This window comes from Balaenoptera acutorostrata, chromosome 16 (assembly GCF_949987535.1).
Source record: "Balaenoptera acutorostrata chromosome 16, mBalAcu1.1, whole genome shotgun sequence".
In the NCBI taxonomy this organism is placed as follows: Eukaryota; Metazoa; Chordata; class Mammalia; order Artiodactyla; family Balaenopteridae; genus Balaenoptera; species Balaenoptera acutorostrata.
In genome coordinates this window covers 33,554,028-33,581,387 of record NC_080079.1, presented here as the reverse complement: position 1 = coordinate 33,581,387, position 27,360 = coordinate 33,554,028, and the positions used below count along the sequence as shown (strand labels likewise).

The window sequence follows — 27,360 nt, the reverse complement described above, 5'->3', positions numbered from 1 at the left end:
TGTGAAAGAGAAAGGGAAGTCATTTTGCAGAGCTATTTGCGTGGAGTCGAAACCCATTCAAGTAGTTTGGGAATTCTTAAAAGTAGAGGTGGTTGTGTTTCATAGCCTTTAACAGCTTGTTTCAGTGGCCTTTATTAAAATGCCGTCAGTTTGGTGTTTAGAATTTGATCGCGGCCTTTAAAGCCAAATTACTATGGCGCTTTATGTAGAAAAATCCCTCTTTACTTTTACCAGATAGGCCTCTACTTTTTTTCAGCATCTTTTTAATTTTTTATGGTGTTGTGTATGTGATTTGACCTGCTATTCTTGAAATTAAATTACGGTGCTGGACACTAAAGGTTTCAGAGTGGGACTTTGATAGGGATAAATATGTCGTTAGAAAATACTCATCTTAATATACATTAATGAAAAAGCAATTTTGGGGTCAGGTTTTGACACGCTTATTTTTTTTTAAGTCTCCAGGAAAACAGGAAAGTATTCCCAACTTGTAAAACTCTCCCTTTCAGAGTTCTTTCTCCTTTCTCTTGTGTTTTTGTTCCCTTTTCAGGGATCTTGACAAAAACCAGAAGTAAAAGAAATAAGGAATGCGACTCAAGTTTTAGAGGATTATACAGTTAGTGTGCATATTTGTAGACTCACAGGCACAGTTTTTTGATTAATATTTCTTACTCCTTTTTCTACTTTATTAACTTATTTTTCCTGCTTGCGTAAATTTACAAGTAAATTATGAAGTTGTTTAAATCAAGATTGGGAAATCCTAATTATGTGTTACTTATAGGACAACATATATAGTAGTGAGATCTGTATTTGTGCCTACAATTGCAAAGATATACTTAAAGCTTGTAGTGGCAATATTTTAAATGCACTTAAGGGGGCTTCCCTGGTGGTGCAGTGGTTAGGAATCCGCCTGCCAATGTAGGGGACAAGGGTTCGAGCCCTGGCGGGGGGAGATCCCACATGCCGCGGAGCAGCGAAGCCGATGCGCCACAACTACCGAGTCTGCGCTCTAGAGCCCGCCAGCCACAACTACTGAGCCTGCGTGCCACAACTACTGAAGCCCGCGTGCCTAGAGCCCGCGTTCTGCAACAAGAGAAGCCACCACAATGAGAAGCCTGCACGCCATAATGAAGACCCACCGCAGCCAAAAATAATAAATAAATAAATAAAACTGCCTGACAGCTGACATCAAAACTTGACCAATAAACACCCAAAAGTTCCACAAGGTCACAAGTTAAAAAACTTAACACACCTTAAGTGCTTTTAATTAATTAATTTATTTATTTATTTATTTTTGGCTGCGTTGGGTCTTTGTTACTGCGCGGGGACTTTCTCTAGTTGCCGTGAGCGGGGGCTACTCTTGGTTGAGGTGCGTGGGCTTCTCATTGCGGTGGCTTCTCTTGCTGTGGAGCACGGGCTCTAGGCGCACAGGCTTCAGTAGTTATGGCACGCGAGCTCAGTAGTTGTGGCTCACGGGCTGTAGAGCGCAGGGTCAGTAGTTGTGGCACACGGACTTAGTTGCTCCGCGGCGTGTGGGATCTTCCCAGACCAGGGCTCGAACCCGTGTCCCCTGCAATGGCAGGCGGGTTCTTAGCCACTGTGCCACCAGGGAAGCCCTTTCAGGCAGTTTTACACCTGAAAGGGGCTGTGGAGAGCACTAATTCAACCAATATACCCAGAGTACTTGCTCTGTGCCACCCATTGGGAATAGAGATGGTTTGTGCAATGGTCCCTGACTTGGAGGTGGAGTGCAGGTTAGTGGGGATTAAGTTTGAAGACAGATACATTATATATGTATTGCAACATTCAAACAATAACAAGGCAAATCTGTTATAAGAGGCTTTCACATTGACAGTAGGCAGGAATTTTTATATAATTTAGAAAATTTCTTTAACCTGTAGACTGATAGGACTTTAATTAGCATGGTAGTTGACATTCATATGATATGCTTTTCACGTGTAGCAGAGCACTGGGTAGGAAATCAGTAAACTTAGGTCCCCTGAAGTTAATTTATGTAAGCTTCATTTTTGAGATCTGAATGTCAAGATTCTAAGCATCATTGCTTCCTTCATTTAACATTCTTGGGAAAGAGCACAATCAGACAGAGGCATAATTTTTCTCTTAACATTTAGTCAAACCCTTAACTGGATTCTGAACACCTTAAAGGCAGAGACTGTGATGTTCATTTCTGAATCTACAGTACCTAGTGCTAGTATGAAGAATCCCATTCATATTGTGCTGAAGTGACAATTTGCATGGACTGTCCGTTTTTACTCTTCTCTAGGTAGTGTAATTTTGAACAAATCGTCCATCCCCGAAGAGAATAATCAGAAATTTCCCTTGTTCCTACAACCTAAGAGTGTTTTTTCTTCCTGTGCACAGTTGTCATTCTCAATTCTGAAACCCAGATGAGGCCTTCCTTTGGGGATATCTTGTTCTAGGATGTATTCCTGTTCTTGGTGCAGCCCCTTCCCTCACTTCATTTTTTGGTGAGGAATCTCACTGTCTAAAGAGAGTAGTTTAGTTAGCTAGGAGCAGAGCTGGGATTAGAAACAGGATTTCTGATTTTCAGTCCAGGAATTTGATTATAACTTCTGTTCACCTGTGACTCTTTTCTTTCCCGCCTGATTATCTCCATCATTCCCTTCTCCTTTCCACTTCCTCTCTTTCTCTTAACTGGGCAAAAAATCTATAACAGAAATAGTTTGAAAGAATAGTTTCATGTTTGTTTTAACCTTTTACAAGTAAAGAGAGGGGACCATTTTATAGCAGTATATCTATTACTACAAAAATATGTTCAATCAAGACACATCATTGACAGGAGCTTCATTGAGTAGGGTAGAAATCATGTAGGAGAAAAAGGAATTTGGTCCAGGATGGGACAGCTCTCATCATCTCCTGCTTGCCCTCCCTTCTGGATGAGGTGAGTTCTATTTCAGTCCCTGTTGGGGGCTTGCCCTAGCTTCACACGGGCATCTCTCTGTGTTTATGGTGACTTGATTACAGGAGCCCTAGAAGTAACATTCCTTTAGATCCTTGGCCCTTTCCTGTCTATAAAAGTTTTGAAATGCTAGGTGAGTACCACTACTGCCACTGTTACCAACTTAGCAGTGAGAAGAAGATGAAAGCTAAGAAGCAAATCTCTTGTGTTTTCAGGCTAGCCTTTGTTTCTCAAAGATCTGTTTTTTTTTTTAAATTAATTAATTAATTAATTATTTTTAGCTGTGTTGGGTCTTTGTTTCTGTGCGAGGACTTTCTCTAGTTGCGGCGAGCGGGGGCCACTCTTCATCGCGGTGCGCGGGCCTCTCACTATCGTGGCCTCTCTTGTTGCGGAGCACAGGCTCCAGACGCGCAGGCTCAGTAGTTGTGGCTCACGGGCCCAGTTGCTCCGTGGCATGTGGGACCTTCCCAGACCAGGGCTCGAACCCGTGTCCCCTGCATTGGCAGGCAGAGTCTCAACCACTGCGCCACCAGGGAAGCCCAAGGATCTGTTTATTACTCTGTTTTGAAAGTGAAGTAGCTTTAAACCATTTTTATGTGTCCGTTAAGCAAATTCATGTCTTAATTGTTTTCAGACTAGAGGGGTTTATTCTTTAAGTCGATACACTCTTAATAGGTGTATTTTTAAAAACCTTTTAAATAGATAGATTGGGGGTTTGGGATTGACAAGTACACTCTGCTATATTTAAAATAGATAACCAACAAAAGGACCTACTGTATAGCATAGGGAAATCTGCTCAATATTCTGTAGTAACCTAAATGGGAAAAGAATTTGAAAAAGGATAGATACATGTATGTGTATAACTAAATCACTTTGCTGTACCTGAAACTAACACAACATTGTTAATCAACTATATTCTAATATAAAATAAAAATTTTTAAAAAGCTGTTTAATACTTTTGAGGCTTGTTTGGATTGCACTGGCAGAGTTACTGTTGTTTAGAAACACGCAAGTATCTATCTGTGTCTCCTGGTAGTGTTGATAGTTTTTTACAAAATTTTCAAGATGAATCATAAGAATTCAGTGGCTTAAAAGGGCATAGCTAAGGTAGGGGAAAAAATACTGAAGGTTTTTTTTCTTTTATCTGAAAAGATAGACTTTATAGATTGTGGAATCTATATAGACCTTTATAGATTGATTTTATAGATTCTGGAACATAGAGATTCATGTAGCTTTCCCAGTAATTATCGACTCTGAAACTTCCTAAACATTGTTGCACAAAATTATTTTCACGGAGCTCTTTTTATTATGAGTAGCTGAGCAGGGAAGACTAGAAAGGCTCATTTAGTGATTTCTTTTCATATATAGGCAGTCTCCAATCTCCCCAATAGGAAAATTGTTGAGAATATACTTTTTGTGATGATATTGAGAATAAAAACTTTCTAAGTTATAATTTTTCTTAAGCTTCTCAGAAACAACGAAATTTTCTCTCCTACTCAGAATTTAGTTGGTGAACACTAGTTGATGAAATCATTATTCACCTGAGCCATCATTGACCTCCGACAGATAGGGCTCCTTTATTTGTTTAACTACAGTTTTAAGACCAGTTTCTCAAAAACTCCCTTCTTTAACATCTCAATAAAGAAAAGGCAAAATATCCAACTTCTGATAAGTTTTAAGAGATTTTTATAGCTCCCCAAAACAAGCAGTTCTTTAAAACAGGTGTGGTATGATTATAAGGAGAATGAAGAAATATCTTGCTGTAAACATTGAATTTTTGTTACTACAAGAGATTGTAAAAATAAAGGCTAAAGTATTTGTCTCATTAATGAAACTCTCTTGGACATTACTTATATATTAATAACTGTATATTAATATAATTACAATGTTTAAAATTTTAGAAAAGCTGGAAAGAATGTGTAATCAGTTGCTCTAGAATAAAAATAAGGGTCCTTTAGGATTTTAGTGTTGTGAAGCTACCCATTATAATATTAGACTGAGGAGCTAATGGCTGAAGAGTCTTTTGTATCTTTCCCGTTTCTGACCCTTTTTCCCCTCTCAGATCCAGTATTTTCTTAAAGAAACCAACCAACCGCAAGACCCTAGATATCTGTACTAAACAATTGGCAATCCAGCATTGGTTCAAGGACTTCATGGTTAGAGATGTGATCATCTGAATATAAATTAGCTAGAAAGTACTGGGAAACTCCAATTTTTGGGGACTAAGTTAGTTTTAATCGCCCAAACATATTATTTTGGTTTTTGTTTTTGTTTTTAATTAATTAATTTATTTATTTTTGGCTGCGTTGGGTCTTCATTGCTGCGTGCAGGCTATCTCTAGTTGCGGCGAGCGGAGGCTACTCTTTGTTGCCGTGCGCAGGCTTCTCATTGCGGTGGCTTCTTGTTGCGGAGCACGAGCTCCAGGCATGCGGGCTTCAGTAGTTGTGGCTCGTGGGCTCTAGAGCGCAGGCTCAGTAGTTGTGGGGCACGGGCTTAGCTGCTCTGCGGCATGTGAGATCCTCCCAGACTAGGGCTCGAACCGGTGTCCCCTGCGTTGGCAGGCGGATTCTTAACCTCTGCCGCCACCAGGGAAGTCCCCAAACATATTATTTCGAAGTGCTAAGCTAAATTAACATTTTAACACTAAGCCCCAATAAGCAAAGCAGGCTATTGTTCTAATATTAACTTGGAGTTAACTTGTTCGGTAGAAATTTTCTGAACTGTTCAAAATGGGCATAGAGATTTACTTTTTATTTTTTAAAATACTTTTTGTTTAAGGATAATTTTATATGTACAGAAAAGTTGCAAAAGTACTACAGAGAGTTCTGGCATACCCCTCACCCAGTTCCCCTGTTGGCAGCATCACATAACTGTGGTACATTTGTCACAACTTTTATTTGCTAGCCATCACCTAGTAAGGTGGTATTAATTTAGTATTGGAAATGAGTTAGACATGGTAATGAGTTGTTCTTCAGGTGATCTAGAGCAATGGTTTTTAAAGCTTTTCAGTTCAGACTATTTGGAGCAACATTTACTAGATTTAACAACCAGTAACTATTTGTTATATAAGTTTTTTTGTTTTTTTGGGTTTTTTAAATTTTATTTCTTTCTTTTTGGTTGCGTTGCGTCTTTGTTGCTGCGCGCGGGCTTTCTCTAGTTGCTGCGAGCGGGGGCTACTCTTCCTTGCGGTGCGCGGGCTTCTCATTGCGGTGGCTTCTCTTGTTGTGGAGCACAGGCTCTAGGCACGTGGGCTTCAGTAGTTGTGGCACGTGGGCTCAGTAGTTGTGGAGCATGGGCTCTAGAGCGCAGGCTCAGTAGTTGTGGCGCATGGGCTTAGTTGCTCCACGGCATGTGGGATCTTCCCGGACCAGGGCTCGAACCCGTGTACCCTGCATTGGCAGGCAGATTCTTAACCACTGTGCCACCAGGGAAGCCTTATAAGTTTTTTTTGATTTTTGAAATATTCCTGTGACCTAAAGGGTAAGGTTTATTTTTTTATTTTATACTCATTTGCCCAGAGTCAGATAGTTAATTAATAAAAAAAAAATCAGAACTAGACATAGATATGATTGCCAGGGTTTGGAGCTAATACATTGATTTCTGTGAATTATAAGAGGTTTATGAACAAAAACATAGCTTTTGGTGTAGTGAAAATACTATTGTCTTGAGAAATAAGAAACTTGGCTTTTGTCCTAGGTAGTGTCTTTTCTTCTACCATTAAATAATTGTGTGATCTTGGGCAAATCATTAAATTTCTAGACTTCAGTTTACCCATCTGTGAAATTAGGAGATTCAGAGTCCCTTTCAGCTCCAATACACTGTGATATTGCACAATTCTCTTGCATTCACTGTTGTACACCTCAAATATTTGTTGGCTAAATACTACAAATGTGAACCAAGTCAAAGAGGATGCTTAAAAAACACCGTATTTTTTCGTCTGTAAAATGAGAAGGTTGCCAGAGATAGAAATATCCCCTTCAACTCTAGAGTCTACCTTGAACATTTTCTTCGGTAAAGGTCTAACTCTGCCTCAGAGTAATCATGCTAAACATCAGTGATCTTTGTTTAGTTTCCCATATGCAGAGAGGACAGACCAGCAGCTCTCATTTTTTTTCTTTAGAAAATTCTAGATTTTTTTTTTCTTTAAAATTTCTTTGGAGTAGGAATAGGGTAATAAGTAAATTCTAGTTAATCAATGAACTGGAATTTGAGACTTTTAACTTCCAGACCATGAGTTATTTCTCAAAGTTTGCCAGTGTTCCACTTCGGAGGACTGTTCCTAGCCTTTGTTGTACTTCAAAATCACCTAAAAGCACATTAAAAAAAAAATTGGATTCTCCAGAATCCACAACCCCTACTTAGTTGGACTCAGGGGACTTGCTTTTGGCAGGTGGCATCTTCAAACTGTAGGATATAATGTAGTGGTTAAAGATGCTGGTTGTGGGGTTGGACTGCCTGGCTTTAAATAAGCTTACTAGCTGTGTAATTATGGACAAGTTACTTGACCTCTCTGGACCTTAGGCAACTCATCCATAAAATGGGGGTAATAGTGATACCTATCTCATGGGATTGTCATGAGGGTTAAATAAGATAATATACTAAGGGCCTTGTATTTATTATTTGGTATATAGTGAGGATTCAAATGTTATTCATACCACGGAAGACCTCCACAGTCCCTTCCCCAACTTCATCACTGAAATCAACTGGTTTAAAGAAAGGGAGAGACTGGAATGAATTTTTTGTGTACTCCCTGAAGAAACATTGCACAGTTTGTGTAGCAGATTTTAAAATAATTTGTATTGGGATTGGATGGGTGTCAAAATGGACTCTGGTGTAGTGATATAAAATTTCCAGAAGTAGTGAAGCTTCGCCTAAAAAGCAGATCTGAGAAGAAACTGAAAGGAGAGAATGTTGAGAAAGATTAAAAATGTTTGCATCTTTTATTGTATTAAGGAACTTTTACGACAGGCAGAGACAACTTTGTAAGTTTAAATTCATGAAATGTTTAACTTGGCTTACTCATACATTTCATACTTAGTATTTTGTGGTAGGAAAGCTTTGAGGAAAAGTGAAAACATTTGGAGATTTTGAGGTGATACAGCTGTTACCCATCTATGAATGTGTTATTCAGAAAGGGAAAGCCAGTCCTTTCTGAGGTGGCTTATTTATTCCTAGGAACCCTGTTAGCTACACTAAATGTTGTCCCCAGGGAGTGGTGGTTGCTAGTTGCTTAGACCCTAGGATGGTAATCATTAAACGTTAGTGTTAAAAATCACCTGTGCTGTGGGCTGTGGGGGGGGGGGGGCGTTAGGAATGCACATTCCTTGAGCCCCCTTTTTGATTTAGTAGGTCTTGGGTGGGGCCCGGTACGAATCCAGATATTTAACAGAGATTCTCAAGTGATTCTGATGCAGGTGGTTCCCACACTAGAATTAATGAAATACATTTGACCCTTGAAAAACAGGGGTTTGAACTGCGTGGGTGCACTTATATGTGGATTTTTTTCAAGAGTAAATACTACAGTCCTACACCGTCCTCTGTTGATTGACTCCCTGGATGCAGAACCACAGGTAAGGAGGGCAGACTGTAAAATTATACTGGGATTTTTGTCTGTGTGGAGGGTAGGTCCCCATAGTCCCTGCGTTGTTCAAGTGTCAGCTGAAATTATTGATAGGCAGGTCTCCTCAGGTAATAACTGAAAGAAGGTACAACATAACATTTATAGTTTAGATTGCTTTATTGATTTAAAATTGGGTCATGTTTAGGTACTATGTAATTGATGAGTATAAATAGAGATATAGTAGAGAACAGGTATAAAAACAAATGTAGAAGTATTTTGCTAACTTTCACTAGGTTAAGAAACTGTCTCTGCCTAATTAAATCTTAGTTTCCTTTTTATTAGTGGGAAAGGTCTTTTACTTTCATTTTATGTAGTTTAGATAGCTATGCTTACATGTTCTGTGAAAAACTTTAACTCACAAAACCTTACTCAGGTCTCTTCAACATGGAGTCATAACTTTACTTCTCCTTATTTATAGTTTATCAAAAAGGGTATTAATTTTCTGTCCTTCTGCTGGGTAGTTGTAATTCTTCTCCATGCCTTTAAGAAAAAATCCTGCATGTTGTACATGGCTTATTCCCCTCCAGAATTTGCTGCTTCAGCCTTTCTTGCACTTCTTATTTCTGTGGCCAAAACAAGAAAGAGGAAAAACCATGTGACTGTCTGGGTTTTCAGCAGGCTCTTTCCTGCAATTAAGAGAAGTTTACCTAGGAAACCAAGCTATAAGTTACGTTCCTATTTAGTTTGAGAGTAAACTTGGTAATGCGTTTAATTTACCTTTGAATTTTGCTTTTCAGTTTCTTTTTAATATGAATTTTACTTTGGGATACATTTCTTGGTTAAAAAATACTTCCTTCTGCCTGTCTCTAACCTCACACAGATTAAAACATTTTAGGTTTGGAACTGAACATGATAGTTTCGAAATCAAATTCTGTGCTGTGTTCTCATATTTTCCCCAATACTGTAATATACAACTACCCATCATACACTGGGCATTATTTAGAATTTCCAAATCTGGTTTTCATCTAGACTGTTTGTAGTCATTTTCTAGTCAAGGACGGGAAATACTTTTCTGTTGCTGTCCCAGGGAAAAGTTATTCAAAGACTATAACAGTTTATTAGTTTTTGTTGTCATTATTAGAAAAACATAAAATGCTCATTACCTGCTTTCTAAAAGCAGGACAGGGAATATAAAATAAAACTAAAGATAAATACTTTGTTTCTGTACTATACCAGTTAAGGTGGTAAGAAAGAAGATAAAATTGGGAGGGTGTGGAGGTTCTGTTAGAGAATGAGTTTGAAGAGGTTTGTATAGAGAAAAATTGCTGGAGAGAATAAATGTTAGCTGGAAGTTAGCTCTGTACTTTGGCCTGTGGGCTTCAGAGTATTGCCACAGATTATTTACATATTTATTTTTCTATTCTGCTTACTTCAATGCCTTTGTGGATGTTTCTGGCAACTTCTTAATGATAGCTGCTGTGCCTCTTCTTCTTAACTTCCGTAATATCCCCATCCCCTCATGGCTTCTTAACAGGTTATATCGTGCAACAGAAATATTTTTTAATGACAGGTTGTGTATATCAGGTTTAATTTAGACTTTAAAAGTTTAGGTTGTTAGTATGATAGATTATGTATTGAAAAGTACATGTATCAAAGTGTAAGATAAATGCAATATACAGTATTACAGAATGTATTCTTACTTGAGTTCAAGTGCTAAAAGGCAAACTTCTCCTACAAGCACCATGGTAAATCTAGCAAACAATTTAAATCTCTCACCCATGAGAAGAAAATTGTTCATTATCAGGAAGATATATTGTGTAGAAATTTAAGTTTTGAAGTAAGTTATTAAAGTTTTAAATCAGTAAAAGGTCTCAATTGAATAAGTAGTTTCTGTGTTTTTGAAAAGTGATAAAATTTAAGTTGCTTTTTTGCTTACATGGTCCTTGACACTCCTCACCCCACCCCTGCTGAATTGACTTTTTAACTTCATTGGTGCTACCTAAAATTAGTACCAATGGGTGTTAGGTGTTGTTTGGAAAACAAAAGGTTTGTTGTGATTCTTAATTGTGTGTTGAGCACCAAAATTTGTTATCTAAAGACTAATAAAATAAAGCTTTTGATACACAGTTATTATATAGGGTAACCAGCACGATAACTGCACATATAACTAGAGGGTGACGTCCATCTTTGTGATATACTTCCAGAAGCACATTAATGCTGTCAAGAATACAGTACTAGGACAGGGATTAACTTTCAAAATTGGCTATACTAATAAAATAACTGAGAATTACACTGCATGAAGAAAAAATTTTAGAAGATAACCACTATAAAATGTTCTTGATTAAAATAATAACTAGCTACGCATTTTAATGAAGAGGTAAGATTGTTTTGCTCTTGTATGAGACCACCAAAATCTTTTGATTTAGTTGTCCATTTGATGGAAACATCATAACACCCAGTGGAAAAAAAGACAGTAGTTACCTTGGTCAGGAGAGGTATTTCAACTATGCTGCTGGAAGATAGGTTCTATCATGTATACCTTCAATTCAGGAAGTACTTCTAGGTCAGAGGAGCAAAATGTCAACAAAACAAAAATAACAACAACAACCCTAGCGCTAAGTGTCTGCCTCTTTATTGTTAGAGTTTAGGCACCTAATAGATGTGGTTTAGCCTCTGCTTCAATTTTTTCACTAACAAGGAGCTCAATTTCCTCAATGCAGCCTATTGAGAGTATTAATTGTTAGAAGTTTCTTTATGTCAGAGCACAGTGTATCTCTTTGTAATGTTCCTGGTCCTAATTTGCCCTTTAAAACCACAAAGAACAAGTCAGTTCTTTTACATAATTACAATTCATAAGATTGCTACTGAATCTTTTTTTGTTTTTGGACCCTCCCAGCTAAGCATATACAATTCTTATGAGTTAGTTTACGATTTTCTTACCATTTATTCTTTCAACAGATGCTATTGAGCCCTATTTTTTAAATAGATATATATGTGTGTGTGTGTGTGTGTGTGTGTGTGTGTGTGTGTATATATATATATATATATATATATGAGGCATTGAGGAAATTAGATTAAAAATATTTTATTAGCAAACTTAAGATGGGAGAGTCATATAAATCAGTACTTAACCATATTACCTGATTAGTGTTATAAAAGAAAATGCAAGGGTACCTTAGCAGCACTGAAGAAGGAGTGATTAACTTTGGGATGAGATGTTAGGGAACTCGTCACAGTAGATGAGACATGAATGCTTAGGGGTTTTTTGTTGTTGTTTTTTAATACCAATGAGGAGGGTTTGGATTGGAATGAGGGTGAAGCCAGTATAGGCATACAACAGCATAGGCAGAATTATACATGGAATAGCACAGCACTTTTGGAACTGTAGAGACTTACAAGTATGACCTCACTTTAGGGCTGGTGAGGTAGAGTGTCAAAAACCGAGGCACAAAGGTTGGGGCTAAATTATGAAGGAGTTTGTGTGACAGAACTAAGCATTTTGAATTGATTCTGTGAGAGGTGGCAGTCCATAGGACCTTTGATGGGTTTTTAAAACAAGGGCAACGTGCTTAGGATTGCATTTTAGAACAGTGACTCTTGTAGCAGTGTAGCAGATGATTTGGGACTTGAGAAACTGGGGCTTGGATACATTCATGGTAGTTTACCTGTACTTGTCAGGCTCTTTATTAAAGTGTGATATCCAGATTATTGATGTAAACAACATTAAATTCAGTCCCTGTCAGAAGGGGTAGCTAACAAATTCAGTGACATATGCTTATACCAGTAGCTGTTTTGTGAAGCTTTAATGAAGGTAAACTTTGAATCTGATTTTTGTTTCTGAGAGAAGTGAGATGATACGAAAATGGAGAGTGATGTGAAAAATTATGTCTACCATGTTTTGTAAGGAATTTGATGAGGGGAGAAAAGAGCCAGAATAGTTGTTAGGCCAGTTTTTTCCCCCCTAAATTCAAGTATAGTTGATTTACAGTATTATACTAATTTCAGATGTACAACATAGTGATCTGATATTTTTATAGATTATACTCCATTTAAAGTTATTATAGGGCTTCGCTGGTGGCGCAGTGGTTAAGAATCTGCCTGCCAATGCAGGAGACACGGGTTCGAGCCCTGGTCCGGGAAGATCCCACATGCCGCGGAGCAACTAAGCCCATGCGCCGCAACTACTTAGCCTGAGCTCTAGAGCCCGCGAGCCACAACTACTGAGCCCGTGTGCCACACTACTGAAGCCCACGCGCCTAGAGCCTGTGCTCTACAACAAGAGAAGCCACCGCAACGAGAAGCCCACGCACCGCAAGTAAGAGTAGCCCCCTCTCGCCACAACTAAAGAAAGCCTGCACGCAGCAACCAGGACCCGACGCAGCCAAAAATAGGTAGATAAATAAATAAAGTTACAAAAAATAAATAAAGTTATTATAAAATATTGGCTATATTCCCTGTACTGTACAGTACATACTTGTATCTTATTTATTTTATACCTAGTAGTTTGTAGTTGTTGTGGAGCAGAAGAGAAACGATTTCAGGGAAAACCCTGAGAGAATAAAGTGGTAAAATTAAGTCTGTATGTCCAATGCACAAGTTCTGTACATTGCTTCATAAAAGTGGATGGAGGAAGTATACCCATCACCCATTTTTGAGGATTGAATGAGGTAAAGACAAAGTATTGAGACTTCCATAGTTACTTGTATGTATGTGTCTTTTCTACTAAGATGCAAACTCTCTGCAGATATGAAATGTCTTTTTTTTTAATTTTAATTTATTTATTTTTTTATTTTTGGCTGTGTTGGGTCTTTGTTTCTGTGCGAGGGCTTTCTCTAGTTGTGGCAAGCGGGGGCCACTCTTCATCGCGGTGCGCGGGCCTCTCACCATCGCGGCCTCTCTTGTTGCGGAGCACAGGCTCCAGTCACGCAGGCTCAGTAGTTGTGGCTCACGGGCCTAGTTGCTCTGCGGCATGTGGGATCTTCCCAGACCAGAGCTCAAACCCGTGTCCCCTGCATTAGCAGGCACATTCTCAACCACTGCATCACCAGGGAAGCCCTGAAATGTCTTTTTTGCTCTTTTGTCTTTGCAAAGAGACATAGAGCCATATATATGAACCATATATATGGAGCCATATATAGGAACACAAAGATTTATTGGATTAAAAACTTTTTAAAAAGTACGAGAACTTACATAGTCAAATGATTGGAACCTTTGGAGTGATCACTCTGGGAGTAATAGTATCATTTCTCAAAGTATTTTTGGTACCTTTCTCTGAGGGATGTTTCTGTTGGTCTGTTGGGCCAACGTAAGATAGGACTGAAGAATTGAACGTTGGAGGGGAGTCATAGCTGAAATACATTAGGAAGCCAACTAAGCAAGTTCACTTGTATGTTAACTATAGTAAGTACTCTAATATTCTAGATGTAATAGATTCATGCCCAGGCAAATTATTTAGACACATAATGTGTAAATAGTAGAGGTTTGTGTAAACAAGCATAAATTATTTCACCTCTGGTACTCTTCTGAAGCATTAAATAAAGTCAGTGACTTGGGAGTCTGTCACCCTTGAATTTGGTCATCTTTGAGTAGGTATAGCTGTATCAATTTTGGTGAAGCCTACAACTCTTTTTAACAGGGTGTTTGCAATACAGTCCATATTTAAAGGACTAACTTATATAGGTTGTGGTAAAATCCATAATACAGCATCTGTAACCGACAGTGTTATAATGTAAAAGAAATGTTGAACTTTATAAGTATTGCCTTAATGCTGTTGACAGTTTTGAAGTATACTTTTTCCACTTGTGAAGTAAGTATTTTCTTTTGCTTTTCTAATTAGTGAAACAAATTACGTATTTTCTCCTATTCTATGGCTTGTCTTTATACTTTCTTGATAGTGTCATTTGATGTACAAAAGTAGAAATGTTTTGTTTTTTTTAACATCTTTATTGGAGTATAATTGCTTTACATTGTTATGTTAGTTGCTGCTGTATAACAAAGTGAGTCAGCTATATGTATACATATATCCCCATATTAGAAATGTTTTAAATTTGGTATATTACAGTTCTAAGTATGTGTAACCAACTTAGTTTTTACTATAAAAGGTAAAATGTATGTGGCTATCCAGAGCATAGAGGCAAGAAAGTAAGGAATGTGTGAAAAAGAGTACAGTTTGGCTAATATGTTAGAGTTAATTAGTTTTAAGGAACAGAAGCCAACTTAAGCTACCTTAAGTGAAGGAGGGTTTATTGTAGGCATGTAATAGGCATCTTGTGCACATTCTGAAGATAGAAAATAAAGTATACCCGGGCTACAGAGTACCTGGAATAATGGTTTCTCTGCCTTTCGGGGGATGCTTGGTTTTTCTCATCTCTATTCTGCCTCTTGGTTGTTCAGTGCATGGTTTCTGCCTGCAAAAGCCCTATACAGCTGTCCCAACTGCACATGATTTATCAGTTCAGGCATTTACCATCATTTGACTCGATCTCTAAGTCTTCTGTTTAAAAATCCTGGGAATCTGATTGTCTCAGCCTACATATGAATTTGTCCATGTTTTATCAGCAGTCCAATTTAATCAGTACTGAGTGAGGGTCAAGACCATGAGATACAAATATGGCCACTTTGGGCTACTGCTTCAGTCAGGGTTGGGGCAAAGGCAGTGTCGAAGTGGGGAGTGGGTTGCAGGTATGCTAAAGCCACATGTATTTCTCCTAGTTGTAAAAAGGGTAGTAGGAAATAATGTTGGAAAAATAATTTGGGTCCAAATTGTAAAGAGTCTTTAATGCTAGGATAAAAAATTAAAACTTTTCCATGGATATTAGAGAGGGTTAAGGATTTGGGGGCAAGAAATGAAATGCTCTATTCTTTTCTGCTTGTGCTTTGAAGTTTATTCTAGCCATAATGAGATATATGTCATTTCTCCTCCTCTAATTTTCTGTTTGTCTGAATCCTCCCTTGTTCATTCAGCAAGAATATTTGAGCACAGATTGTATAGCCGGAAAAGAAGGAGCTAGAATAAAGCCTTTCTGGTAAAGCCAGTGATGATCACATTGCAAACATAAATGCTTACGATGTTGATACTAGCAGGGAGCATGAGATGAGGGAAGCAATATTTATTCCTCTGGCACTGAATCTGGCTTGTAAGTCCATCTTCAGGCTCATTTCAGTGCTTTACAGAGGTTGCCAGTGGAGGGAGGGGTAATGACAAAGAGGTAACATGATGGAGTTTTTTCAGGGTGATCCAAGTGTTCATTACCTCGACTGTGGTGGTAGTTACACAAATCTATACATGTGGTAAAACTTGTAGGACTGTATGCCAAAATAAAGACAGCCAATTTTTATTGTGTTAGTTTAAAAAGTAAAAATTTACTGAGTGTTTAAATACCTTATATGCAGGGTACTGTGAAAGTTATACAAATCCTGTTCTCAATGCACTTACAGTTTAAAAGTAGCATTCAGATCAGTATTTAAGGCAGAAAGTGAAAAGTATGAGAGAATGATTTATAGAAGAAGTGGCTTATGGGGAGAAAGGTTCATAGAAGTAATAGCTCCCCAGACTGCACTCTTCCATTAGACTAGTGTTATAGACTGAATGTTTGTGTCCCCCCTAAAATTCATATGTTGAAACCTGATCCCCAGCGTGATACTATTTGGAGGTGGAGCCTGTAGCAGGTGCTTAGGTCATGAGTGTGGAGACCTCATGAATGGGATTAATGCCCTTATAAAAGAGGCCCAGTGAGCTCTCTTGTGCCTTCTGCCGTGTGAGGACACAGTGAAAAGACTACGGTCTGTGAACCAGGAAGCCGTCTCTCAGCAGACAGTGAATCTGCCAGTGCCTTGATCTTAAACTTCCCCAGCCTCCATAACTGTGAGAAAGACGTTTCTTTTGTTTATAAACCAGCAAATCTATGTGTTTTTTTTGTTGTTGTTGTTATAGCAGGCATGAAGGGATAAGACAGCTAATTTGAGGACAGCAGTTATTTTTCTCTTTGTAGCCCCCAAATTAGCAGACTTTCATTTATGTGTGCAAGCACAGCACTAGGATACAATGGTGAACACAGAGCTCACAGTCTAATGCATTGGCAACATCATAGAGCTCACATTCTAATGCAGAAAATGACAACTAGATAAATTTTCAAAATTGTTTTGGCTATTCTACTTCCTTTGCCTTGCTACATCAATTTTAGAATCAGCTTATCTATATTTACAGATAATCTTTGTTAATTAACTTGGGGAGAATTAACATCTTTACTGTGTTGAATCTTCCATACCTGGAACACAGTATATTTCTCTGTTTATAATTTTGGTCTTTTTTTATTTCCTTTATCAGAGTTTTGTAGCTTTCAGCATACACATCCTGCTCATGTTTTCTTAGATTCATATCTAAATATTTAATATTTTTTGCAGCTATTGTAAATAATATATTTTTTCAAATTTCAGTTTCTAATTATTCACTGCTAGTACTATATAGAAATATGATTGGTTTTTGTTTTCCTTATATCCTGTAACCCTGGTAAACTTACTTACTAGCTCTGGGAGCTTTTCTGTGGATTCTATGGGATTGCTTATGTAGACAATAGTGTTGTCTGCAAATAGCGAAAATTTAATTTTTCCCTTTCCAATCTGTAACACTTATTTTTCTTCCCTTACTGTACTGGCTAGGATTTTCATTATGATTTTGAGGGGAGTGATGAGAGCAGACATTCTTGTTTCCAATCTTCAACACATTTGGTCTTTCACATTTAAGTATGATGTTGGCCATAGGTTATTTTTGTAGATGCCCTTAACTAGGCCAGAGAACTTCTATTCCTAGTTTTCTGTTTATTTTTTTTTAATCAAGAATGGATTTAGGATATTATTAAATGCATAAGTTGATATGATCATGTGTTTTTTCTTCTTTAGACTGTTAAGATGGTGAATTACATTGATTTTTTTTTTAAACGTCTTAATTGGAGTATAATTGCTTTACAATGGTGTGTTCATTGATTGACTTTTGAGTATTGAATGAGCCTTGCATTCTTGAAATACATCCCACTTGGTCTTTACATATTGTCACTTTTGATTTTTTTTCACTTAAAAAAATAATAACTTTTTTGAGATATAATTCACATACCATACAACTCATCCATTTAAAGTGTACAACTCAGTGAATTTTACTCAATTCACAGTTGCGCAACCATCACCACAATTTTAGAACATTTTTATCACCCCCCCAAAACCGTGTATTGATTATGAAGATTAAATACATGAAAAGATATCTTTTATTGTAAACAAAAACACTAACATAGTTTTATTTATATGAGAGGCATTAGTGGATAAGTATTCACACGTGGCTAATTTTATTCATCATTATCTGTTATCTTGCTTTTCTTTCCCAACTTTCTCTCTTTTTTAATTTTTTGGTCACGCTGTGCAGCTTGCAGGGTCCTAATTCCCTGACCAGGGATTGAACCCAGGGCTATGGCAGTGAGAGCGCCGATTCCTAACAGCTGAATTACCAGGGAAGTCCCCCAAACTTTCTCTTAGAGGTTAAAAGAAGTCTTACCCCCTGGTGACTGGAATATTTTGCTCATATTTTGCTGATGTTGTTCCTTGTTACTGCTCATGTTCTCCTAAAAGTTCTTAACTGTATCCTTCCTCTTTTGTTCTAGTGGTTTCTGTCTTTCCTCTGAATGTCTTAGGTACTACACTAGGCTTAAAGCAACAGAGTTCCTCTTCATGAGGCCTTTGATACATGATGTAATTTGTATGTAGCAGAAAAGCAAGAATATTTTTATAATTACCTTTCCCCCCCTTAATTGTATTCAATTGTGTTTTCCCATGCAAGAAAAGAATAAAAAGATTTCTATCAGTAAGATATTGCCTGAAACTTATTTACTAAAAGAAATAAGATATACCATAAGGTAACTTGCTGACATGAACACAGGAGAAAGAAGAAAATAATTTATGTATTTGAACTGTTTAAATGAATATCAAGAAGCATTTTGGCAACGTGTAGGATGAAAGAGAATAGGCATAGTTGTGAAGCTCTTGTGTCTTGATTGTTTTGTGGAGGACATGAACAAGATAAGTGTGATTAAAAAGAAGAGGAACTGTGTGAAGAGATCTGGCTCCAACACTTACTATTGATGTGACCTTGGGAAGTGGCTCGTGAACCTTTCTTGAGAGTGGTGGGGTGGCACACTGAATACTTGGAGCATTTGATGAAAGCTATAGACAGTTGCCCAAGAAAAATGTTCGTGAGTACATCATTTACTTCAAATTGTGCATACAGTTTGAGGAGGCTCATGGACCTCCTCTACCCTGTTCATGTAGGTTCATTGATTCTTTTTTTTTTTTTTTGGCCGCGTTGGGTTTTCCTTGCTGCGCACGGGCTTTCTCTAGTTGCGGCGAGCAGGGGCTACTCTTTGTTGTGGTGCGCAGGCTTTTCATTGCAGTGGCTTCTAGTTGCAGAGCACAGGCTCTAGGCACACGGGCTTCAGTAGTTGTGGTACGTGGGCTCAGTAGTTGTGGCGCACGGGCTCTAGAGCGCAGGCTCAGTTGTGGCGCACGGGCTTAGTTGCTCTGCGGCATGTGGGATCTTCTCGGACCAGGGCTCGAACCCATGTCACCTGCACTGGCAGGCGGATTCTTAACCACTGAACCACCAGGGAAGTCCCAGGTTCACTGATTCTTGATGACGAACCTTTGACCTGGTTACAGTTGAGGCCCCTGGCAGCTCTGAAGTACTTAAAAAAAATTATAACCTTACTTTCAGCATTGAAATTCTGGGGTTTTTTGACAAAGAATAAATGATACTGAATTCTGTCCTTTTCTGATAGTCCTGATCTATGGCAATACTTAGGTTAATTAAGCAGTGTGTATTAAATAAAATTCTCTATTATTTTTTGATTTTTAGGGTTTGTAATAATGACAAAGACAAAATCCATAAATGACCCGAAAAAGAAAATTCTTGGAATTAATAAAAAAGCCTATCTGGCAAAAAACAAAACAAAGCAAAAAAACCACTTTTTTTTTTTTTTTTTGCATTATAGTCAGCTGAAAGTCTTTTTCAAGTGAAAAATGATTGAGGTTTGGAAAGAATGTAAGTAATCTTCATGCCAGATCTTTAATCCAAAATACTCAAGGGTAGACAAAGTACCGCGTTTTAAAGAGACAGTACTTATACTTATTTGAATTAATTATGTAGTCACTGTGGCATTCCATGTTCACTAGATAATGTTTTCTTTTTGGCCTTCTGTTATACTTTGGGGAAACTTAAGTACAAAGTCCAGGAAGCTGCTGTGTTTTCAGAGGTCCAACTTCTGCTGAGACAGAGTTTGAAAATCAGATTATGATTTCTAGTTTTTCAAGCTAATTTTACTCTCTTGATTAAAGTTGAATTTTTTCCTGTTTGGAAAAGTATTCTAACCCCTTTTTAATGTACAACTACATTTAAGTGATGATTAGAATTTATCTAATGAATCTAAAATGTTAAAATAGTTATATATATGTAAATGTTAGGCAAAAACAGTGTTTTTTGTTTTGTTTTGTTTTGTTAGAGGTGACAATATTATTGGCAGTAAGAAGGTTCAGGATTCGGTAGTCAGTGTTTTCTGTAGCTGTGTTAGATTCCACAATCTGAGAAAATATGGAGTTTACATGTCTTTTACTCAGATATATAAGTAGGTTTGCCAATTCTTAAAGACCCAAGTACTGGAGATTCTACTTTAGAAATGATGAGCAGAGAACTTACATGGTGTGAATAAGTTTTGCCCCTTTTTGGTTAGCTTTATCCTTTAATAAGGTGTAGTATGCAAGTGGTCTGACTCTTTTATATCATCTGTAACTCTTTCAGTACGGTAAAAGAAATGAAGAAATCTTAGAAAAATGAAACAGACACAGATAAGTGAAGCAAGTATTAACAATCAAGAGCCATTCATCAACCTTTATTATAAAAACCACTAAAGAGAGGGCTTGGCCTTTTTTTTTCCTTCCTCTTTCTCTTCTAATCCCCGCATCAGTTTTTTCTTGGTGTGTCTCTTTTTTTCTTTATGTTTTCAGCAATAGAGAAACATTGAACTGCTGTTTCTCAGCTGGTGCAACAGATTTTCTCAATTTCTTTTTGTTATGAAGAGTGGACACAAGTTAGTGGAGAGAATGGAAGATAGTGTGTTTGTATCTCTGTGTGTGTAGATGGTTGTGTATGTGAACATAGTGTTGATTGGAGTGGAGAGTGACTTTAATGGGGGAAAGATGGATTACCACTACCATTCCCTATTCCTTATATATACTGACAAAATGTGTCACAGAGTGAAAAAAAAAAAAATGAACAAGAAAACATAGTTTTTAATATTTCCAGTATATCTGAAGCAATAAGACACCTTTCAACTTATAAAAATTTGACTTTTGGGGTTTGGGGAGAACACCTGTTTATCAGCCCATCTGGGTTTGGAATCAGTTGAGAAAAAGATATGGACACAGACAAATAGGACCTCAAAACATCATACTCATGAAATCTGGGTTGAAAGACATGCCTTTGGGTGCAGTGTGCCTCCTGATTCTTCAGCTGAATTAAATGTATCCAGCTAGTCGCTAGCACAGCAGGCCTTTCCTGTGGAGGTGGGGGGCAGAGGGGTGCAGAGGAAATGACCTGCGTATTAGAAAAGTAGAGCAGACTGTATCTTCTCTGCTGTTTGGCAGCAATGTCTGTCACCAGAATTTTATCCCCTCAACTGGGGATGGATAAGGGGGAAAAGAGAAGCTAGGAGTGTCCCTCTGCCCTGCCCTTCCCCTGAAACGTGAAACGGACAGAATGAATGACTCTCTCTCAACACTGCCGTGTAAATCTCATTCATACAGTCCAGCTCTACCTCCAGAATTCAAGAGAAAGAATTGTCCTCTTTCAGGTGTGGGTGCTTGAACACATTTAGTTTGTTTTGCAAAGAAACCTTTAGTGTTGCTTTAAATTTAAGAACTTTGACTGTCTTGGGGGGTGGGGGATAGGAAAAAGGGGCGGACGAGGGAGGGAGAGAGAGACTCTTTGGTTTGAAAAGGTGATGGTGAGGAATCTAGTCCTGCATATTTATTTGTATTGGGACCTCAACTTTCCCTGTCCCCTGATGGTGGATTAGGAGGGACAAAGGATTGGGCATGAGAAGGAGGACAGAGTATGGCACATTTTTAGTCTATTTATGTACCTTTTCATTGTGTTTTCCCCTTCAGATTTAAGAAAGTGGTATTTCTCTTTGTAGGCTAACGAGTAGAAGCCCATTTGATCTGTAATGCTGTTTTAAGATAATTCTGTGTATTTGTAACAATATTTAAAATTTTTCATTGCAGATGTATATGCCATTTAGCTACATTATAAATAGTTTTTGTGGCAAGGGATAACCTGAAAACCCAATCCAAAATTTCTTAGTGGCATAAGAAATTAATGTGAAACATTATCTGATGGCCTTTCTTTGCAATTGGATACCTGTGGGTTCGTATTTCTTTTATGGAAATCTCTTATAATAACCAAAGTTACTGGATATGTAAATATAAGGTATTTAGCTTTGGTTTGTTTTTATGACTTAATGAGAGTTTAAACTTCATTCTGAACTTATCATCATTGTAATATTGTGCTATAATACATATTGGAACTACACTTTTTATTGTGGAGGCCATCTATTTGTTTTTTGCTTTTTTCCTTTGTATCCCTGCCAGTCATAGCAAGATTCTTCAGAAACTACATCCATTGAAAGACCTACTGTTGTTTGATTTAAGTAGTTAGTATTCCTTGATTTTAACTTTGGAAGTCCAAAATATTCTTGTAAATTAATTTTGCACATAAACACATACATACATGCATAACTTTTTTTTTAATGATGCAGAATAATTTCTAAGAGTCTTTACTCAAAAATTTGTGTATATTTGGCATTTTGGCTATAATTTTATTTATTTATTTATAGCTGCATTGGGTCTTCGTTGCTGTGCGCGGTCTTTCTCTAGTTGCAGCGAGCGGGGGCTACTCTTTGTTGCGGTGTGCGGGCTTCTCATTGTGGTGGCTTTTCTTGTTGCGGAGCACGGGCTCTAGGCACTTGGGCTTCAGTAATTGTGGCATGTGGGCTCTAGAGCACAGGCTCAGTAGTTGTGGCGCACGGGCTTAGTTGCTCCGCGGCATGTGAGATCTTCCCGGACCAGGGCTCAAACCTGTGTCCCCTGCATTGGCAGGCGGATTCTTAACCACTGCACCACCAGGGAAGCCCCTTGCTTGTGATTTTTAAAGAGTTCTGTTCTGTAACTTATAGAGGTATAATATACAGTATTGATATGTATAGCCTCTAGTTTTTCAAATGAGAATGTGTTTGGTAGTGATTACAGTATCTAATATACTACCTATGAGTGTCTTACTATCCTGCTCACCCCTAAGATGTAGCAACTGCCCTGAATTCCCTTGGTGTTTTAAGGAATAATTTTTGCCACATTATTTTTGTTATTATTTTATTGTTTTTGAGCTTTATAAAAATGATACACTGTGTGAACTCTGCATCTTGTCCCGTCCCCCACCCCCACCGCCCGGCCCTTGTTTTTAAACTCAGCATTGTTTTTAAGATTCGTCTATGTTGATGGATTTAGCTTTGGTTCATTTTCACTGTGGAATAATATTACATTTACTAATACAGCACAACTTAAGTTTTCTATTCTTCTGTCAGTGGGTCTTTGAATTGTTAAAAGGTTTTTGCTCTTTTGAACAGTGTTGCCTTGAATGTTCTTTTATATGTCTTCTAGTGCACTGTCCAGAACTTTCTGTAGAGTCTGTAGCTAGAAGTATAATCCTAGATTGTAGTGTAGTGTATGCAACTGGAACAAATGTGATTACATCAACGTGAATTCCTCGCAGTGTTCCTTTCCATCTAAATTTGGTATTATCAGATTTCTTAGTTTTTGCCAGTCCAGTGCACATAAAATGTTATTCTGGTTTTGGTTTGTGAGCTCACTTATTACCAATGAGGCTAAATATCTTTCGATAAGTTTCTTTATTTGTTGTTTGTTTTCCCTGTTTGTGCAATAGCTTTTATCTGTTTTTCTATTAGTTTGTCTTTTATGAAAATGATTAGTTGGAGTTCTTTATATTTTCAGTATACCAATCGTTTGTCATTTATGTGTTTTGGAGTTTCTCCTCCAAATTTGTATACTTTCTCTATAGTGCCTTTGAACAGAAGTCCTTAATTTTAATGTTGGTGATTTTTATCCAGTTTTTAAAAATGATTAGTGCTTTTTGGTCTTGCTTTTAGATTCTTCTCTACTGTGAGATTATAAAAATATTCTCCTGTATTTCTAAAACTTCTAGATGTTTGCTATAACTATTTAATCCATTGAAAACTGACTCTTATGTGTGGTAGGTGGTAGGGATCCAGTTTCCTTTTCCCCACATTGATAGCCAAAGGTCCCAGCACCACTTATTAAATGATCTATCCTTTGCTCACTGATCTGCATTACTGCCTGTTTCCATTTATGCTTGGGTGTGTTTCTGAGTTGTGTATTCTTTTTTCCATTGATCAGTTTCTTTATCCCTGGGCCAATACCATGCTATCTTAAAAATGATAGTCTTAATAAATTTGAATATCTGGTAGGGTAAGTCAGCCTTACCCTTTTCTTCTTCAAAGTGTCTTGGCTATTTTTGGCCATTTAGTCTTTAATATAAATTTTAAAGTTGTTTTTTCAAGTTCTTCAAATACCTTGTTGGACTTATGATGGGGATTGCATGGAATCTATAGATAAATTTGGGGAGAATTGATAGTTTTATGATAGCATCTTCCTTTCTATAAATATAAGCTGTCTATTTGATTAGGTCTTTTAAAAATGTGTTTCAGGATGATTGTATCTTTTCTCCGTAAAGGTCTTAGAAAACTTCAGTTAGACTTATTCCCAGATACTTTATATCTTGTTGCTATTGTATCTCCTTGGACTTTTTCATTCCTAGCTGTTGTTGATGGATACAAAGTCAGAATTGGTTTGTTTTTTTTAAATTGAAGTTTGGTTGATTTACAGTGCTGTGCCAATCTCTGCTGTACAGCACAGTAACTCAGTTGTACACAGAGACGTTCTTATTTTTAACATTCTTTGCCATTATGGTTTATCCCAGGAGATTAGATATAGTTCCCTGCGCTATACAGTAGGACCTTGTTGTTTATCCATTCTAAATGTAATAGTTTGCATCTACCAACGCCAAATTCCCAGTCCATCCCTCTCCCTCCCCTCCTCCCCTTTGGCAACCTCAAGTCTGTTCTCCGTGTCTGTGAGTCTGTTTCATAGATAGGTTCATTTGTGCCATATTTTAGATTCCACACATAAGTGATATCATATGGTATTTGTCTTTCTCTTTCTGACTGACTTCACTGAGTATGATAATCTCTAGCTGCGTCCATTGGGTTTTGTTTTTTGATCTTACAGCTAACCATTTGCTAAACTAATTTGATGGTAGATTCTTGAGTCTTTAATACAAACTTTCATGTTTTCGTGAATGATGATTTTTGCTCTTCTTTTCCAATCCTTATACCTTTTATTTCTCTTTCTTGCTTATTGCACTAAGATTTTCAGGACAGTGTTGAATAGAAGTGGGGATAGTGGCATCCTTGTCTTATTCCTGATTTCAAAAGAATATGTTTCTGGCATTTTATTAAGAATGACATTTACTGTAGGTTTTTAGTAGGTGTCCTTTATTAAGTTAAGGAAGTTCTAGGTCTTTTACAAAAGTTTCTATCATGAATGAAATATTTAATTTTACCATTTTTTTTCAGCTGCATTTATTGAGGTTATCATACAGTTTTTCTCTCTTTTCTGTTTATGTATTGAAGAACATTTAAGACCTTGTAATGTTTGACTACCTTTGCATTCCTGAGGCAAATCCAACCTAGTCATGATGTATTTATCTGTGTTATACAAGATTATATTTAGTTTGCGAATATTTTGTTTAGGACTTTTGTTTCTATGTTCATGAGTTAGATTATTCTGTAATTTTACTCTCTTAAGCTATTCTTGTCTGTGTTTGCCATTGGCTTTACAAATTTAATTAAGGATTGTTCTCTCTTATTCACTAAAATATTTTATACAATATTGGTGCAATATCTATCTTAAAAATTTGGTAGAACTTTCATGTAAAGCTTTTCATGCCTGATTCCTGATTTTTTGGGGGGGAGGTAGGGGGTTTTAACTATTGTTTCAGTTTTTCAAATAGTTTGGGACTACTGATATTTTCTATTTCTTCTGAGTCTGTTTTGGTAAGTCATATTTTTCCATAAACCTGTCCATTTTATCAGAATGTTCTAAATTATTGGCAAACAGTTGTTCATAGTATTCTCTTGCCTTTAAAATTTTTACTGTAGGGCTTCCCTTGTGGCACAGGGGTTGGGAATCCGCCTGCCAGTGCAGGGGACACAGGTTCGAGCCCTGGTCCGGGAAGATCCCACATGCCGCAGAGCAACTAAGCCCGTGCACCACAACTACTGAGCCTGCACTCTAGAGCCTGTGAGCCACAACTACTGAGCCCGCATGCTGCAACTGCTGAAGCCCGCGTGCCTAGAGCCCGTGCTCTGCAACAAGAGAAGCCACCACAATGAGAAGCCTGCGCACCGCAATGAAGAGTAGCCCCCGCTTGCCACAACTAGAGAAATCCCGCGCACAGCAATGAAGACCCAACACAGCCAAAAAAAAAAAAAAAAAAATTTTTTTTTTTTTTTTTACTGTATCTGATTTTATACCTTTTTCTTTGTTCCTAATTTATTTCTGTTGTCTTTTTTGGGCTAAATCTCCTGGAAATTTTGTCTTTTTTACTAAACTTGACAGAAGACCAACTTTTGGCAGTGTTAATACTCTGTTTGATTGTTAGTCCAATAGTCTTTTAATTAGTAGCTTTGTAGGAGTATAGTTTACATACCATAAAATTCACCCATTAAGTGTACAATTCAATATTTATCATTGAATTTATACAGTCGTGCAGCTATCACCACAGTACAACAGTGTAGTTGTAGAACATTTCCATCACACCAAAGAGATCCTTTGTGTCCATTTGCAGTCAATTCCCATTCTCATCCCCACTGATCTATTTTCTGTCTCTATAGATTAACCATTTCTGCACAGTTCATATAAATAGAATTATACAGCATACAGTCTTATACATCTGACTTCTTTCATTGAGCACAATATTTTTGAGTTCATCCACATTGTAGCATGTACCAGTCGTCCCGTTCCTTTTTATTGCCGAATAGTGTTTCATTACCTGGATATATCACATTTTGTTTATACATTCAGTAGTTAATGGATATTAGCTTGTCTTCACATTTTGGCTATTATGAATAATGCTGCAGTTACCATTCCTGTGCAAGCCTTTGTGCGGATTTATGTTTTCATTTCTCTTGGGTAGATACCTAGGAGTGGAATTGTTTGGTTGTATGGTAAATTTATGTTTAACTTAAAAAAAAAAACAAAACCCCGCCAAATTGTTTTCCAAAATGGCTGCACCATTTAACGTTCTCACCAGCAGAGTATAAGGGTTGTTTTTCTTCATACTTCATATTGTCTGTGTTTTTTTATTATAGCCATTTTTGAGGTGTGAAGTGGTATCTCATGGTTTTGATTTGCATTTCCCTGATGACTAATGATGTTGAACAACTTTTCATGTGACTTACTAGCTTTTAAATTATCTTCTTTGGTAAACTGTCTATTCAGATCTCTTTCCATTTTTTAACTGGGTTGTTTGTCTTATGGAGCTGTAAGAGTTCTTTTTTTTTTTTTTTAAAGTTTTTTAATTTATTATTTATTTATTATTTTTATTTTTGGCTGTGTTGGGTCTTCGTTTCTGTGCGAGGGCTTTCTCCAGTTGCGGCGAGTGGGGGCCACTCTT

At 37.4% G+C, this 27,360-nt stretch overlaps 1 protein-coding gene across 4 annotated transcripts in view; it reads left to right on the top strand.

Moving 5' to 3' along the window:
- The window catches only part of TBC1D12 (TBC1 domain family member 12), a 122,877-nt gene that overhangs the window by 37,157 nt on the left and 58,360 nt on the right, over window positions 1–27,360 (top strand). Inside the window, exon 1 of one of the 4 annotated variants that reach the window (XM_007187473.3) lies at window positions 8,366–8,508. The exons of the other annotated variants lie outside the window; for them this stretch is intronic. Within the exon in view, the coding sequence (XP_007187535.1) occupies window positions 8,495–8,508 (14 nt within the window). The 5' untranslated portion in view covers window positions 8,366–8,494. Of the gene's footprint in view, window positions 1–8,365; window positions 8,509–27,360 lie in introns of those variants that run through there. 4 annotated transcript variants of the gene reach the window in all.